Here is a 16,717-nt window from a genome sequence, read left to right on the forward strand (position 1 = left end):
CACACACACACACACACACACACACACACACACCTTCAGTCACTGTCCTGACAGCTAGTATCAGCGTTTTAGACACACAGTTCTGGTGCTGGATGAAGAATGAACAGCATTTCAGACAATGTGTGTATTCAGTGTGTGTGTGTGTGTGTGTGTGTGTGTGTGTGTGTGTGTGTGTGTGTGTGTGTTTTACCTTTATAAGTGTGCACTTTCTGTATCCAGGACAGAGGGTTGACCTTCATCAGTGAGTACGGGATGCTGATCACATGCATTCTGTTCATCACACTCTGAACACCAGCAGGAGGAACAACACAACATCACTGACTGACTGATGTCTGAGTGTGTGTCAGTGTGTGTGTGTGTGTCGGCATGTTTCTCTTTTCGAGTGTGTGTGTGTGCAGGAAAACTCACCGTCAAGACCCCGTGCCATAAACCAGCGTCCCGCTTGAAGTCCAACACATTAGTTATAATCTCTCCTGTGAGTGACCACAAACACACACACACACACATGCATTCACAAGAAATGCTGAGCTCAGCAGAAAGAAGAACATCATAACTCACATTACAACTACTGTTGACAGTGACATATGTCAAGATAAGCAAATGTCCCCACAAGTATAGCAATACCAGTCATTATATTGTGCGTTCGCCCACACTCACCCTCTGTGTATCCGCAGGCCTGTGTGAGCGCATGACAGTGAGCCAACATGGCGGAGTGAGACACCGTGACCCCCATAGTGCTGCCCTCCTTACCGGTCTTATACTGTCAACAACACACACACACACACACATGCTGATATACACACTGCAGACAGACAGACAGACAGACAGACAGACAGACAGTGTTTCTGACCTCTATGTATGCGATCTCGTTGCTGGCGTCTCGTATTGGTGGATGCCAGTCTTTAGGAGGCTTTACAACATGTTTTCCATCAGTAACAAACCACAGCAGCCGAGGCCAGCCTGACAACACACACACACACACACACACACACACACACACACAATAAAGAGTCTGAAAAACTATTGGTCAAAAACTTGCATCAAAATTTTTGCAGGTGAAGGGGTGGAGCCACTGATTAAGAGGAGGAGCTACTGATGAATAGGAGGTGCTACTGATAAAGGGGTGGAGCTACTGATGAAGAGGAGGTGCTACTGATAAAGGGGTGGAGCTACTGATGAAGAGGAGGAGCTACTGATGAAGAAGAGGTGCTACTGGTAAAGGGGTGGAGCTACTGATGAAGAGGAGGTGCTACTGGTAAAGGGGTGGAGCTAATAATTAAAAGGAGGAGCTACTGATAAAGAAAAGAGCTATTGATGAAGAGGAAGTGCTACTGATAGAGAGATGGAGCAGCTGATTAAGAGGAGGAGCTACTGATGAAGAGGAGGTGCTACTGATAGAGAGATGGAGCTACTGATTAAGAGGAGGAGCTACTGATGAAGAGGAGGTGCTACTGATAGAGAGATGGAGCAGCTGATTAAGAGGAGGAGCTACTGATGAAGAGGAGGTGCTACTGATAGAGAGATGGAGCAACTGATTAAGAGGAGGAGCTACTGATGAAGAGGAGGTGCTACTGATAAAGGGGTGGAGCTACTGATTAAGAGGAGGATCTACTGATGAAGAGGAGGAGCTACTGATGAAGAGGAGGAGCTACTGATAAAGAGGAGGAGCTACTGATAAAGAGGAGGGGCTACTGATGAAGAAGAGGCGCTACTGATGAAGAGGAGGAGCTATTGATGAAGAGGGGGAGCTACTGATAAAGAGGAGGGGCTACTGATGAAGAGGAGGGGCTACTGATGAAGAAGAGGCGCTATTGATGAAGAGGAGGAGCTATTGATGAAGAGGGGGAGCTATTGATGAAGAGGGGGAGCTACTGATAAAGAGGAGGAGCTACTGATGAAGAGGAGGAGCTACTGATGAAGAGGAGGAGCTACTGATAAAGAGGAGGGGCAACTGATGAAGAGGAGGAGCTGCCGATAAAGAGGAGGAGCTATGGACGAAAGGGAGGAGCTACTGATAAAAGGATGGAGATACTGATTAAGCAGAGGAGCTACTGATGAAGAGGAGGAGCTGCTAATGAAGGGGAGGAGATAATGTTGAAAAGGAGGAGCTACTGATGAAGGGGAGGAGCTGCTAATGAAGGGGAGGAGATAATGTTGAAAAGGAGGAGCTACTGATGAAGAGGAGGAGCTGCTGATGAAGGGGAGGAGATAATGTTGAAGAGGAGGAGCTACTGATGGAAGGGCGGAGCTATTTGTGAGGAGGAGGGGCAACAGATGAAGGGGAGGAGCTAGTGATGAATTTATTTCAGTAATTTCCCACACTGCCTGGGGAATGTTTTATCTGTTGTAGTTCTTCATTTGGGGTGACACTAAACTCTAGATCACACCACACGGTTAAGTGTTCAAGTACACGAGTGCGTAGTGTACACTGTGCCATTTGGGATGCAACTAAGGACTTTAAATGCAAAACCATGATGACCTTGTTGTGAACAGCCCACCTTTAAAAGTGACCACCTCCCCAGTCTGTGCTTTGGGCAAACCCTTCTGGCAGGCGTCAGTGGTCAGAGCCAGAGTGACCCCACAGCTGCCCAGCAGAAAGCCCACCTGCTGCCCGCCCGCATCCTACACACACACATACATCCATCAGCTCTAATAATCACACCACACACAGTCAACATGCTCTTTACACACTGAACAACTTTTAGAGCAATGATGACCAGTAACTTTGGGAAATGATGTCATCAATGAGCAACCAAACGAGACACAAATTAATGCCACTAGATCCAGATACAATAGCAATAGAGAAGTACACACATGAACACACTCACATACACACACACATGCACACACACAGGATTTCCTCTATGGTTTATCTGCTAATGATCATCAGTACCTTTCGAGTGAGCGGCACCTCTATGGGCACGGGCACCAGCTCCGCCAGCAGACAGCCGTAAAACGCCACCATGAACATCACTGGGTCATTATTGGGGAACACCAGTGCAACCTGTGGACAACAGATTATCAGAGTTTACATTTCCTTTTACTAGTTTACATTTGATTGCTTATTCTTTTAAACAAGCACCACTCGTGTATAGCCCAGTGTATTTGCCCTTTATTTTTCTTTTTACAACATTTACCGACACAAGTTCACCCAAAAGTGACAATCCTGTCATCATTTACTCTCCTTACACTTGCTATAAACCTGTTTGAGTCTCAAAGGATCTCTGTTAATGAATTTCCCAACATAATGCAGTAATAACTATAATAAACTGATAAATATACTGAAGTATACTTTAGCTTTTATTACAGTCAACTGTGGTGTGTTGGAGTATATTATAGTCTATAGCTGTATAAAACGACAGTATTACCTCATTTGTTTATATTGCTATTGCTGTTGTGTTGCCATAGCAACTGTAGAATCACCACAACAGATCAATTACTATAGTTGTTGTGTTGCCATAGCAACTGTAGAATCACCACAACAGATGAATTACTGTAGCTGTTGTGTTGCCATAGTAACTGAAGGATCACCACAACAGTCAAATTAGTATAGCTGTTGTGTTACCATAGCAACTGTAGAATCACCACAACAGATTAATTACTGTAGCTGTTGTGTTGCCATAGCAACTGTAGAATTACCACAACAGATCAGTTACTGTAGCTGTTGTGTTGCCATAGCAACTGTAGAATCACCACAACAGATGTATCGAATAATGTCACTATAGTATGATTCAAAAACAATATAGCTCCTAATTTAAATGACTACAGTATTTTTTCATGATGCTTTTGTGTGTGTGTGTGTGTGTGTGTGTGTGTGTGTGTGTGTGTGTGTGTGTGTGTGTGTGACTCACTCTGTCTCCAGGTCTCAGCAGTGGTTCATTCCTGCTGCTCAGTTTGTTAAGCAGTGTGAATGCCAGTTTCTGACTCCGCGTCCACAGCTTCCCTACACACACACACACACACACACACACACACACACACACACACACACACACACACACATTTATAGAAACAAACACCCACTCAAAAGGTACTCTGTCACGATATCTTTGTTTAACAGGATATAAGATGTCTGTCCCATCACCCAGTGCTAGCAGCGGTGTGTGTAAACACTCAGTGATGTAGCTTATGTGAGTGTGTAGAGGGGTTTGTGTGTGTGAACGCTCAGTGATGTACCGTATGTGAGTGTGTAGAGGGGTTTTCCTGTGTTGTCCAGTGAGGTCAGGCAGGGGCTCTTGGCCTGAGTGTTTCCCCAGCGATGCAAGGACCCCAGCAGAGACGAGGGCCGATTACTGGAGACCACTGGTGGGTCCCCGCTCAGAGGCCGCATCTCCCCTCCCTCTGGCTTCGGCTGCTGCGGGTCTGGATGCTGCACTGCAACACACACAACATCATACAATAAACCACATTCGAATGATTGGGGTCAGAATTTGGCCTCAACAACATGAAAGCATGGATCATCCTGCCTTGTATCAGCGGTTCAGGCTGGTGGTGGTGGTGTAATGGTGTGGGGGAGATTTTCTTTGGGTCCATTAGTACCAATTGAGCATGGTGTCAACGCCACAGCCTTTCTTGAACATGACGATGAGTTCACTGTGCGCAAATGGCCTCCACAGTCACCAGAGCTCAATCCAATAGAGCAGCTTTGGGATGTGGTGGAACGGGAGATTGGCATCATGGATGTGCAGCCGACAAATCTGCAGCAACTGTGTGATGCTATCATGACAATATGGAGCAAAATCTCAGAGGAATATTTCCTGTAGCTTGCTGAATCTACGCCACCGAGGATTAAGGCAGTTCTGAAGGCAACCCGGAACTAGTAAGGTGTACCTAATAAAGTGGCCGCTGAGTGTGTATAAGAAGAAATACTAAGGAACATCTATATATCAGATTTGCATATGGACATCTTCATATGTGATGCTCTGATCTTAAAAGCTTTTGAATAAAAATGTTTGAGCTAAAATGAGTCAGAAGAGTTTCAGCAATAGGCAGGAGATGGAGGTGAGAGAGAGTTTAATGTCAGCGATCGCCTCAGGGTGACTCGTGAGTCCTGAAGGCGAGATGTGACGCGGCTGTAAAAAGACCTGATTGATTTTGTGTGTCTGGAACAGAGAGAAAGAAAAGCGGAGAGACCGACAGAATGCAAAGAGAAGATGCTGCGGCGGCGGAGAGAACATGAAGGAGCGTTTCTCATTATTATAGAAAGAGCGAGCCGACTGAACAAAGACAGAGAGAATACAAGGTGATATTGATCCACAGGCTTTTTAAAAGCTCTTTATTAACTTTAATAACACTCAAAGAGTCTGTTGACCACTTCACAAGAGCCAGAGTATATATAACAGAGGGATTTATCACTATAACGCAAACAAAACTGACCACAGAAAAGACTGAGTACTGCGTTACCATTCACAAGGAAAAAATACAAAAATACATAAGAAAATTAATGTTTAAAGGGTGTTTTTAGGTGTAAGTTACATTATTTGGCATTCAGCATCTATGATAAGCCAACAGAACAAATTAATGTGCTGATATGCTAACACTGTTATGACGTTTGACCTCTGACTAACAAGACTGTCCAGCAGGTGGCGCCACAAACTAGGCAGCAATGATACATGCAGTGTGTGTGTGTGTGTGTGTGTGTGTGTGTGTGTGTGTGTGTGTATGTGTGTGTGTGTGTGTGTGTGTGTGAGAAAACTAAATATTCTGTAGTACATTTAGTGATTGTTTAAGGCAGTTTCAGTCCTCAAACATCTTCATCATCATCATCTAAAGCAGTGTTTCTCAACCACATTGCCACCAGCACTGAATGTTTAGGATGTCTCCTTTGTCTGTCACACCCATTACAAATCTTTGAGTCTTTGCTAATGAGCTGATGATCTGAATCAGGTGTGTTTGGTGTAAGAGACATGGTACAGTAAATGTGCAGAGCTGGTGCTCCTCCAGGAACGCGGTTGAGAAACACAGTCTCTCATTTGCTGTGTGTGATGATTTTGTGGGTTTTTACAGGTTTGCTGCATTTATAAAGAGTTTGTGTTGTTCGAGTCTGTCTAATGTGATTTTTATATATGTGTGATTTGATTGGATGGGAATGGTAGCACAACAGCAGTAGTAATGAATCTGTTGTGGTGATTCTACAGTTGCTATGGTAACACAACAGCTACAGTAATTAATCTGTTGTGGTGATTCTACAGTTGCTATGGTAACACAACAGCTACAGTAATTAATCTGTTGTGGTGATTCTACAGTTGCTATGGTAACACAACAGCTACAGTAATTAATCTGTTGTGGTGATTCTACAATTGCTATGGTAACACAACAGCTACAGTAATTAATCTGTTGTGGTGATTCTACAGTTGCTATGGTAACACAACAGGTACAGTGATTGATCTGTGGTGATTCTACAGTTGCTATGGTAACACAACAGCTACAGTAATTAATCTGTTGTGGTGATTCTACAGTTGCTATGGTAACACAACAGCTACAGTAATTAATCTGTTGTGGTGATTCTACAGTTGCTATGGTAACACAACAGCTACAGTAATTAATCTGTTGTGGTGATTCTACAGTTGCTATGGTAACACAACAGCTACAGTAATTAATCTGTTGTGGTGATTCTACAGTTGCTATGGTAACACAACAGCTACAGTAATTAATCTGTTGTGGTGATTCTACAGTTGCTATGGTAACACAACAGCTACAGTAATTAATCTGTTGTGGTGATTCTACAGTTGCTATGGTAACACAACAGGTACAGTGATTGATCTGTGGTGATTCTACAGTTGCTATGGTAACACAACAGCTACAGTAATTAATCTGTTGTGGTGATTCTACAGTTGCTATGGTAACACAACAGCTACAGTAATTAATCTGTTGTGGTGATTCTACAGTTGCTATGGTAACACAACAGCTACAGTAATTAATCTGTTGTGGTGATTCTACAGTTGCTATGGTAACACAACAGCTACAGTAATTAATATGTTGTGGTGATTCTACAGTTGCTATGGTAACACAACAGGTACAGTGATTGATCTGTTGTGGTGATTCTACAGTTGCTATAGTAACACAACAGCTACAGTAATTCATCTGTTGTGGTCTTACCATCCAAAAGCTCCTCGAAGTCATCAAGGAAGAACTCTCGTAGAGGAGGTCTCTTTGGCCTTTTGAGAGTGTTGAGGAGCTGCTGGATCTTGGAGGACACTCGACTGTTGACTGGAACACCTTCAGACAGACATGGAGAAGACGGACTATGTTGAAACCATCAAATCATACCATGGCTTTCCACATGACACAATGCACTGCATTAAATGTAAAGAAAAGTCAGTCAGGTTAAATATGCTTCTTGTTTTTTTTTTACTTCTTCAAATCAAGCTTTAGCATTTGTTTTAGAATGTATATACAATAAATAAAATAGAGCGGGAAAGTTTTGCTAGCTGGTTTATAACGACTATAACAGAATCATTTGTATTCAGGCAAATGCAGTATTTCACACAACAGAGTGGAGAGAACAAACAAAACACTCATCCTCAATGATGAATCTCTCAGAGACGTGACTTACTCAACTACCCACAACACACTGCAAGCTAACGAAAGAACGCTATAGCAATTTACAGTAAATATTACAGTGATCTTGAACCATACAGTGTGTTATAATAGATACATTAAGGTATTTACAACCCTTACTGTAGGATCAAAAGCTGTGAACTGTAATAAACTCTGAAGCATACTTCAGTTTTTACTACAGTAAACTGTGGTGTATTCTAGTATAATATACCCAATAGTTGGAGAGAACTACAGTACTGGCTCATTTGTTTAAATAATTATAGTTGTTGTGTTACCACGGCAACTGTAGAATCACCACAACAGATTAATTACTATAGGTGTTGTGTTACCATAGCAACTGTAGAATCACCACAACAGATTAATTATTGTAGTTGTTGTGTTACCATAGCAACTATAGAATCACCCAAACAGATTAATTGTTGTAGCTGTTACCATAACAACTGTAGAATCACCACAACAGTTTGATCACTATAGTTCTGTTACCATAGCAACTGTAAAATCCCCACAACTGATTAATTATTATAGATGTTGTGTTACCATAGCAACTATAGAATCACCACAACAGTTTTTTTACAGTAGTTGTTGTGTTACCATAGCAAGTAGAGAATCATCACAACAGATTAATCAATGTAGTTGTCGTGTTACCATAGCAACTGTGGAATTACCACAACAGTTTAATCACTGTAGTTGTTGTGTTACCATAGCAACTGTAAATCACCACAACAGATTAATTACTGTAGTTGTGGTGTTACCATAGCAACTGTAGAATCACCACAACAGCAGTTACTTTAGTTGTTGTTTTATCATAGCAACTGTAGAATCATTCTAGTGATTCTACTGTTGCTATGGTAACACAACAACTACAGTTATCAATATGTTGTGGTGATATTACAGTTGCTATGGTAACACCACAAGTAAAGTAATATAAAGAACTGACCCAACACTGTAGTTTTCAACAACTATAGTGTATATGATACTGCAATACACCACAGTTTACTGCAGTAAAAAGTTAAGAATACTACAGTATTTATATTAGTTCACACTAGTTAATACTACAGTACGCTGTATGTGTTGTAAATAACATGTAGAAGTAGAACACAGGACACTGTTTCTGTGATAAGATGGGAATATTTAGCTAACACACTTCTTTTGCACAAGAATTGGATCAACATGAAACACTCTCAGACATGATCAGCTTTGGCTGTATTTGCATATTAAAATAATAAAACACCCAAAACAAAACAGTTGTATGCAGAGAAAACACTTTGAACAATTCATTAACCCACACTAACAAAGACACGAAGAGACACGCTGGGAGGAAATACTGTTCTCGTGATCATAAGTTCACAACACGGGGAGTTTAGCAGACGCTTTGAACACAGCACAGATGAACAGAGACACCAGGAGGAGGCGCACGCAAAGAAATGAGCATAAATACCATCCACGGCCTCCTCATCTGCCCTGACAGAGCCTGGAGAAGAGAAGAGCCCAATAAGCACACATGACAGCATGTGCTGAGCATGACACAATTAAGCTCATCAATGTGTCTCTTGTGTGAGGTTATTAGCCATAACCAAACAGCTGCCTTTCCAAGAACTAATAAACACTGCGACTGGTGAAAGAAAGCAGGTTAATCGTGAATTGCAGACAGAAACCATAGAAGTGAAAACTGATGATCATCATTCAGCCAGGGTGCATCTTGGTGTTAAAACGACATTTAAAACACGTCAAAAATACTATTTGATTTGATGTCCAAACCTTGACGTCCATTTGACCAACACAACAAAAAGTATAGTGATGTAGGAAAAGCTTTAGTCAGCTGAAAGCTTCAAATATACATTTTAAATTGACACTGGATCGTGTATCTCCACATTGCATGTGAACTCCCATGATGTCACCACATTGATTTCTATCATTGATTATAGGAATGCCCATAGTTGATTTTTGACATGGTTTTTGATGCCAGATTACATAGGTTTAGGTTTAACAACTTTATTATTCCCACCAGGGGCAATTAAATTAGGGCAGTAGCATCATTGTACACCAAACACCTGAACCCTCTTCCACAGGGCAACAGTACAAGAAAGGCATCAGAGGATAGGAATCATTTGCAGTCGTGTGATTTCCATGTAGCTTTGACATCAACTACGTCAATTGGCATCAAATCGATTGCATTGTTGATGTGATTTTGACACATTGATGTGATTTTGGCTGGGTAATGTCAATCAAAAACAATGTGTTATTATTTTCCATGTCAAAGCCAAAAAAAAAAATACATACAGTATCTAGGAATTTGCTGGTTTCTGAAACATTTTATTTTTTTGTTTGATCCATTAGGAATAGTTTACTTACAAAGAACTGAATATTCCTCTGCAAAACTGCTAATTGCTCTGCTAAATTTCAGCTAATGTTTCCCTAATCACTTTATAATTGACCCTTTTTTCACCTGGGTTATTCTTATTCTTCATGCAGAAAAATGTAAAAAGTGTATATTTATTGGTCAATATATTGTTAATTGGCCTTCAAATTGAAAGAGTTATCAGTTTACCAGTTCACTTTATGTTAAAATGTTGAAAAATGTAAGTTTATCAGCCAATATATCGGCTATTAGCCTCCAAATTTAAAGAATTATCTGTTATCAGTGTTTGCAATCATGCAGAAAAATTAGAAAAGTGTATATTTATATGTCAATATATCGGTAATTGGTCTTTAAATTGAAAGAGTCATCAGTTACCAGTTCACTTTATGTGTTTGCACATGCAGAAAATGTTGAAAAATGTATAAAGGATTTCAGGATTGAGAGAGTGAAACTCAATACCTTTTAAGACCTTTTTAAGACTCTTCACATGCAGTTTAAGACCTTATAACCGGTTTCAACCGGAAACACTGGCGAGATTTTAACCTGCAGTATATTTACTACATATTAATGTAAGAAACTAAACCAAAACTAAACCATTATTCACATACTAAATGAACATCTATTAAATCTAGCTAATTCAGCAGGTTGGCGTCTTTTAGAACTGCAGGAATAACAATGTCGCCTTGGTTACTGATGTAAACAAAGCAGCATGATGTCATATCTTGCAGGATTTCATTGACTTCATAAACTACACAGCATCCTGATATTCACAGATGTAATTCAGGCAAACTTTAGCAAACAACCATACATTGCAGAATCAAAAATTGCATAACATTTAATACCTTTTTTAAAATAGTTTTTAAGGGCCTTAAATTTCTCTGCATTAATTTATCAACTTTTAATACTTTTTTAATTTGTAAAATGACAGTAATAATCTATGTAGTTGCAGTAATATTTAGTAAAATAATATTAATAACCTGTACAATTTCAGTTAAAATCTGTAAAATTACAGTAATAACTTAATTATGAAACAAGAAATTACTGTTTTTTTTATACAAATTATCTACATTTTTTTATTCTGACTGTTATTTTTGTTTTTGTTTTTAAGACGTAGTGTTTTAATATCTATAATATCTATAATAATCTTTTACATTTTAACCCTTTAATTGATTATATTTAAAGTATTTGTGTGCTGCTGCACATCCCTGTGTGTAATAAGCAAAGTGTGCTTGTGTTTTGCACCCTACTATCACTAACACGTTCTCTAAATAACAAATAAAAATACTGCACCATGACCTTAGAGCAGCTTCATAGTTGATCAGTGGTGCCATCTAATTCAGTTGCCATAAGTAGTATTTTGCTAACGACATACTGAAAACACACTAAAAATGCTAACGAAATGCTAAAAACACGCTAAAATATTAACGACATACTAAAAACACACTAAAAATGCTTACAAAATGATAAAGTCACGCTAACAACATACTAAAAACGCGCTAAAAATTTTAACACAATGCTAAAGTCACGCTAACAACATGCTAAAAACGCTAACGACATACTAAAAACACAATAAAAATGCTAACGACATACTAAAACACACTAAAATGCTTACGAAATGCTAAAGTCATGCTAACGACATACTAAAAACACGCAAAAAATTTTATGAAATGCTAAAGTCACGCTAACAATGTGCTAAAAACATGCTAAAAATGCTAACGACATACTAAAAAACACACTAAAAATGCTAACGACATGCTAAAAACACGCTAAAAATGCTAGCAACATACTAAAAACACACTAAAAATGCTAAAAACATGCTAAAACATGCTAACGACAAGCTTCAGTGGTCCTCTAGATCCTGATCAGCTCCAGGTCTAAATGAGTGTAAATCTGGATTTTGCGGTGAGGTGCAGGTGAGTAGAATAGCTGATTCAACAAAAAAAGAGCATGCTAATGATATAGCAGGCAGAACCAGCCAGCATTTCCAATAGACATGAACTCAATCATGCCTCACTAGCTTTGTATGTGTGTGTTTGTGTGACTCACCATCGGCCGTCTCCATCAGACTGGAGTGTGTGTATCCGCGGGGAAGGCCTCGCACTGACGCCACCTGTGGGCGCTCCGCATGCAGCGAGCGCTCCAACAGACCCGTCACATCCGGCGGTGCGCAATGCTGGTCTGTCAGAACATACAGTAGTGGACATCACCATACTGTACAGCATGCAAACACTCCACAAACCAGGAGAAAATACACCATACATAGTGGACATCGCCGTAGTGTACCGCATGCGAAACACTCGCAAACCAGCAGAAAACACAGTTCTCATGCAAGAATAATGAGCAGACGTGCTGAGACGCTGAGTGAACTGAACAGACAAACAAACTCAAACATCTAAATTGATTTTTATCAGATTTTACATTGTAAAACAAATGTAAAATCATCTGTCAGAAAAGGAAGATGAAGTTAGACACCAATATTTTCTGATTAACTGTTGTTGTCTCTTTAAACTTTCTTTCTAATTCAGTGTGAACCCACATGAAGTACTGTAGTAAATTATAGTAAAGATTGTAGTGTTTTTCAACCCTACAAAAGTAAAGCACTTGAACTAATCTGTTGGGGTGATTCTATGGTTGCTATGGCAACACAAAAATTCTAGTAGTTGTCTGTTGTGGTGATTCTACAGTTGCTATGGTAACACAACAACTATAAGAATTGTTTTGTTGTGGTGATTCTATTGTTACTATGTCAACACAAAAAATATAGTATTTGTTTGTTGTGGTGATTCTACAGTTGCTATGGTAACAAAAATATAGTAATGGTTCTGTTGCTGTGATTCTATGGTTGCTATGGTAACACAATAACTACAATAATTGATTTGTTTTGGTAATTCTACGGTTGCTATGGCAACAAAACAACTATAGTTATTGTTCTATTGTGGTGATTCTACAGTTGCCATGCCAACACAACAACTACAGTAATTAATCTGTTGTGGTGATTCTATAGTCACTTAAGGCAACACAACAACTTTAGTTGTTAATGAGTTGTGGTGATTCTACGGTTGCTATGGCAACACAACAGTTATAACTATATATTAATATAAAATGAACCAATTCTGTGGCTTCAACTATAGGCGATATCATACTACAACACAACACCATTTACTAAAGCTGAAACTAAAGTATACTACAGTATTATTACAGTCTACCAGTTCTCTATACTACAGTAAGTGATACGAGTACTCCAATATATATATATATATTACACTTTACTATAGTATGGTTCAAAAACACTATAGGGTTTACTACAGTATTTTCTCATGTGTGATGTTTACTGTCCATCTCAGCAGTTTGCTCTGCTCTTTCAGTGGGTTTATGTGCAGTGACACAGTGTGAAATCTGTGGTTATTTACAGTCACAGCCGCGGGTCAGACTGAACAGAGACGCTTTTATGAGCAGAAACAGAGGAGGAGAGCAGAGAAAACAGCAGATGAGAGGAAGAAAACAGCTAAATCTGTAGAGACGAGTGATTATTGTATTATCTGAAGAGCTCAATAAAGGATAGATGGATGTCAAAGGAGATGATTACAATTACAAGATTACAAGGAGTACAATTACCAGTGAATGTGCCATTAGCTCTATTAGATCTTCTGTTATGAATACATTCTCATAATTCCTCAGAATAATAATTACTGAATCTTGTACGCACATCATCATCAAAACAGACTGTTATTATTAATATTATAAAGATGTATACTGGTCCACATGAAAGATAATAAAGTCATGTATGGTAAATATTAAAGTGTTTTAAACCATACTATAGTAAAGCGTATTATACAGATTTATTACAGTAGTTGTTGTGTTACCATAGCAACTGTAGAATCACCACAACAGATCAATTATGTTACCATAGCGTTTGTATAATCACCACAACAGATGAATTCAATTACTTCACTACAGTGTATGGTTCAAAAACGCTACAGTATTCTCTATACACTATTTCAAATATAACATTCGGGGAGGCGATGCAGGACCATAACACAGACAGACTAAAAATAGTACATATCCCGGGGCTGTTGCAATAATGAACGGACATTAAATTGTGTGTTTCTAGCTTTAACTAATCTGTTTTGGCGATTCTACGGTTGCTATGGCAACACAACAACTATAGTAATTGTTCTATTGTGGTGATTCTACAGTTGCCATGCTAACACAACAACTATAGTAATTAATCTGTTGTGGTGATTCTACAGTCATTTAAGGCAACACAACAACTTTAGTTGTTAATGAGTTGTGGTGATTCTACGGTTGCTATGGCAGCACAACAGTTATAACTATATATTAATTTAAAATGAACCAATACTGTGGCTTCAACTATAGGCGATATCATACTACAACACAACACCATTTACTAAAGCTGAAACTAAAGTATACTACAGTATTATTACAGTTCACCAGTTCTCTATACTACAGTAAGTGCCACAAGTACTTCAATATATCCAATAGACAATTTTGACAAACAATTTGTTTTGATTGTTTGTTTGGATCTTATATTTACAGATTTTCACCAGAGAATTTTTATAGTCTCACAGAAAAAAAAATTGTAGGAATATACAGTTAAAGCCAGAATTATTCGCCCCCCTTTGATTTTTTTTACCCCTTTTTTTTTTAAATATTTCCCAGATGATGTTTAACAGAGCAAGGAAATTTTCACAGTATGTCTGATAATATTTTTTCTTCTGGAGTTCTTCTGGTTTTTAATTTTTTATAAACTATTTTAAGGTTAAAATAATTATTCCCGTTAAGCTTTATATTTTCGATAGTCTACAGAACAAACCATCATTATACAATGACTTGCCTAATTACCCTAACCTGTTCAGTTAACCTAATTACCCTAGTGAAACCTTTAAATGTCACTGTAAGCTGAACACTAGTGTCTTGAAGAATATTTAGTCTAATATTATTTACTGTCATCATGACAAAGAGAAAATAAATCAGTTATTAGAGATGAGTTATTAACACTATTATGATTAGTAATGTGTTGAAGAAATCTGCTCTCCGTTAAACAGAAATTGGGGGGAAAAATAAACAGTGGACTAATAATTCAGGAAGGGTTGATAATTCTGACTTCAACTGTATCTCTCCACTGGGCTTCTATTATAATCCTGTATTTCTGTTTTTATATTTTACTGTTTGTCATGTTGACACTGTTTCTCCCTGTTTCACTCTAACAGTCTGGAATTCATATATATGCTGGCATGAAATATTTCTTTCATTAAGCAAAGAATGATTTCACAGCAGCTCAGATCTGTTATCTGCCTGACAAAATAACAAGGCCAGCGCTGTTTAATCTGCACAGACTGAAGATCTGCCAAACACAGAGAGAGAACAGGCATGCAGCAGACACACATGCACATGAAAACCCAAGCATCTCTCATCAGCTGTAAACACAGTGTGGAGAAGCATACAGGGATGAGTGAAGGACCGCTGTTTACACTTCAAATCAAGTGCTTTAGATGCTAGAATCAGTCTTTTTAAGCATCTCTATAATCTAGTGTCTTCAAAACAGTGACTAAATTCACATTTAGGGGATATAAACCTGATATTAACATTTAATGTTTGGAGTTTGTCGCATAAATGGATCCATATTTGTTTTTGAAGAATAGATAAAACATGTTCAAGATGTTTATAACCCATGCCCGTAGCCAGGGGGCGTTCAGGTGGTCACCGACAAAGGTCCAGAATAAGTCGCGTTTATGAGCTTATTTGTCCTATTTTGACTGCTATGCCATCGCAATAAGTGAAAGTATATTTATATTTAAAATATAAAATATTTAAAAAATATTTCTAAATCTTTCTAGATGACCTTTTTCATGAAACAAAAAAAATGATCAATAAAAGGTGTGAAGTACCAAAAGCGGATCATATTAAAATGAATTTAAATACTATTGGCTATTGATGTTTTCCATGTAATTAATTAATTAATTAATTTAAAATGGCAAAATTCTGACTGAATAAAGTTTAATGTGCTGGCCAGTTTGTTATTTATAATGTGACTAATAATTGACAATGTGCTTGTTTTTAATTTAAAATGGGTACATTTTTTAATGATATATTATGTAAAAAAAAATATATATATATAATATTTTATTATTATAAATCTAGGAATTTTTTTTGGTACATAAAAAAGTGTGGTTATGATGACTATCCGACATGACAATCCATATAAAAATAGAGCTGAAAATCTATTTAAATCTCATAATTAAATATAAGGTGAGGTGTGTAACTCTAAAAAGGTCCATATTTGGAGAAAAAACAACCACTCCTTTGACCAGGCAGGCTACAGGCCTGTGACCAGATGTTTACTAGTTACTAACAACTAATTAACTAGTAACTAAAAACCATTTTTAATAAATGTCTGATGGTAAATCACTAAACGTTTACTATTGTAAGTCCGTTAGGATTACCTAAATGATTTACATTTGCTAAATTCCAGAATAATGAGATAATTCTTTTAGAGTATTTTTGATTGATTTCTAGACAGTCAAAAGTTTACACACATGTCCTTGAAATGTTTTAGCTTTGATTTTAAACTGTTTAACTTTGGTCAAATGTTTTGGGTCTCCTTCCACAAGCTTCTCACAAAAGTTTGCAGGAGTTTTGGCCCATTCCTCCTGACAGAATTGCTGTAACTGAGTCAGATTTGTCTTGCTCGCACAAGCTTTTTTTAACTCTGCCCACAAACTTTCAATAGGATTGAGTTCAGGGCTTTGTGATGGCCACTCCAAAACATTCACTGAA

The 16,717-nt window shown here is 38.3% G+C and overlaps 1 protein-coding gene across 7 annotated transcripts in view; it reads right to left on the reverse strand.

Annotated features, from left to right (window-relative positions):
* The window catches only part of dip2a (DIP2 acetate--CoA ligase A), a 133,183-nt gene that overhangs the window by 26,534 nt on the left and 89,932 nt on the right, over positions 1-16,717 (reverse strand). For 3 of the 7 annotated variants that reach the window (XR_015499011.1, XM_087267240.1, XM_087267244.1), the window contains exons 6-15: positions 11,966-12,097; positions 7,099-7,218; positions 4,177-4,374; positions 3,852-3,943; positions 2,894-3,004; positions 2,499-2,622; positions 851-960; positions 658-760; positions 409-473; positions 191-284 (exon numbers count right to left, since the gene is read on the reverse strand). Coding sequence is in view for 6 of the 7 variants with exons in the window: in XM_087267240.1 (XP_087123366.1) it covers positions 191-284; positions 409-473; positions 658-760; positions 851-960; positions 2,499-2,622; positions 2,894-3,004; positions 3,852-3,943; positions 4,177-4,374; positions 7,099-7,218; positions 11,966-12,097 (1,149 nt within the window). In the remaining variant the exon portion in view is untranslated. Of the gene's footprint in view, positions 1-190; positions 285-408; positions 474-657; positions 761-850; positions 961-2,498; positions 2,623-2,893; positions 3,005-3,851; positions 3,944-4,176; positions 4,375-7,098; positions 7,219-8,998; positions 9,032-11,965; positions 12,098-16,717 lie in introns of all 7 variants that reach the window. The other 4 variants (XM_087267239.1, XM_087267243.1, XM_087267241.1 and 1 more) reach the window with 2 other exon arrangements.

Source organism: Danio rerio, chromosome 9 (assembly GCF_052040795.2).
Source record: "Danio rerio strain M-AB ecotype USA chromosome 9, GRCz13ab, whole genome shotgun sequence".
Lineage (NCBI taxonomy): Eukaryota > Metazoa > Chordata > Actinopteri > Cypriniformes > Danionidae > Danio > Danio rerio.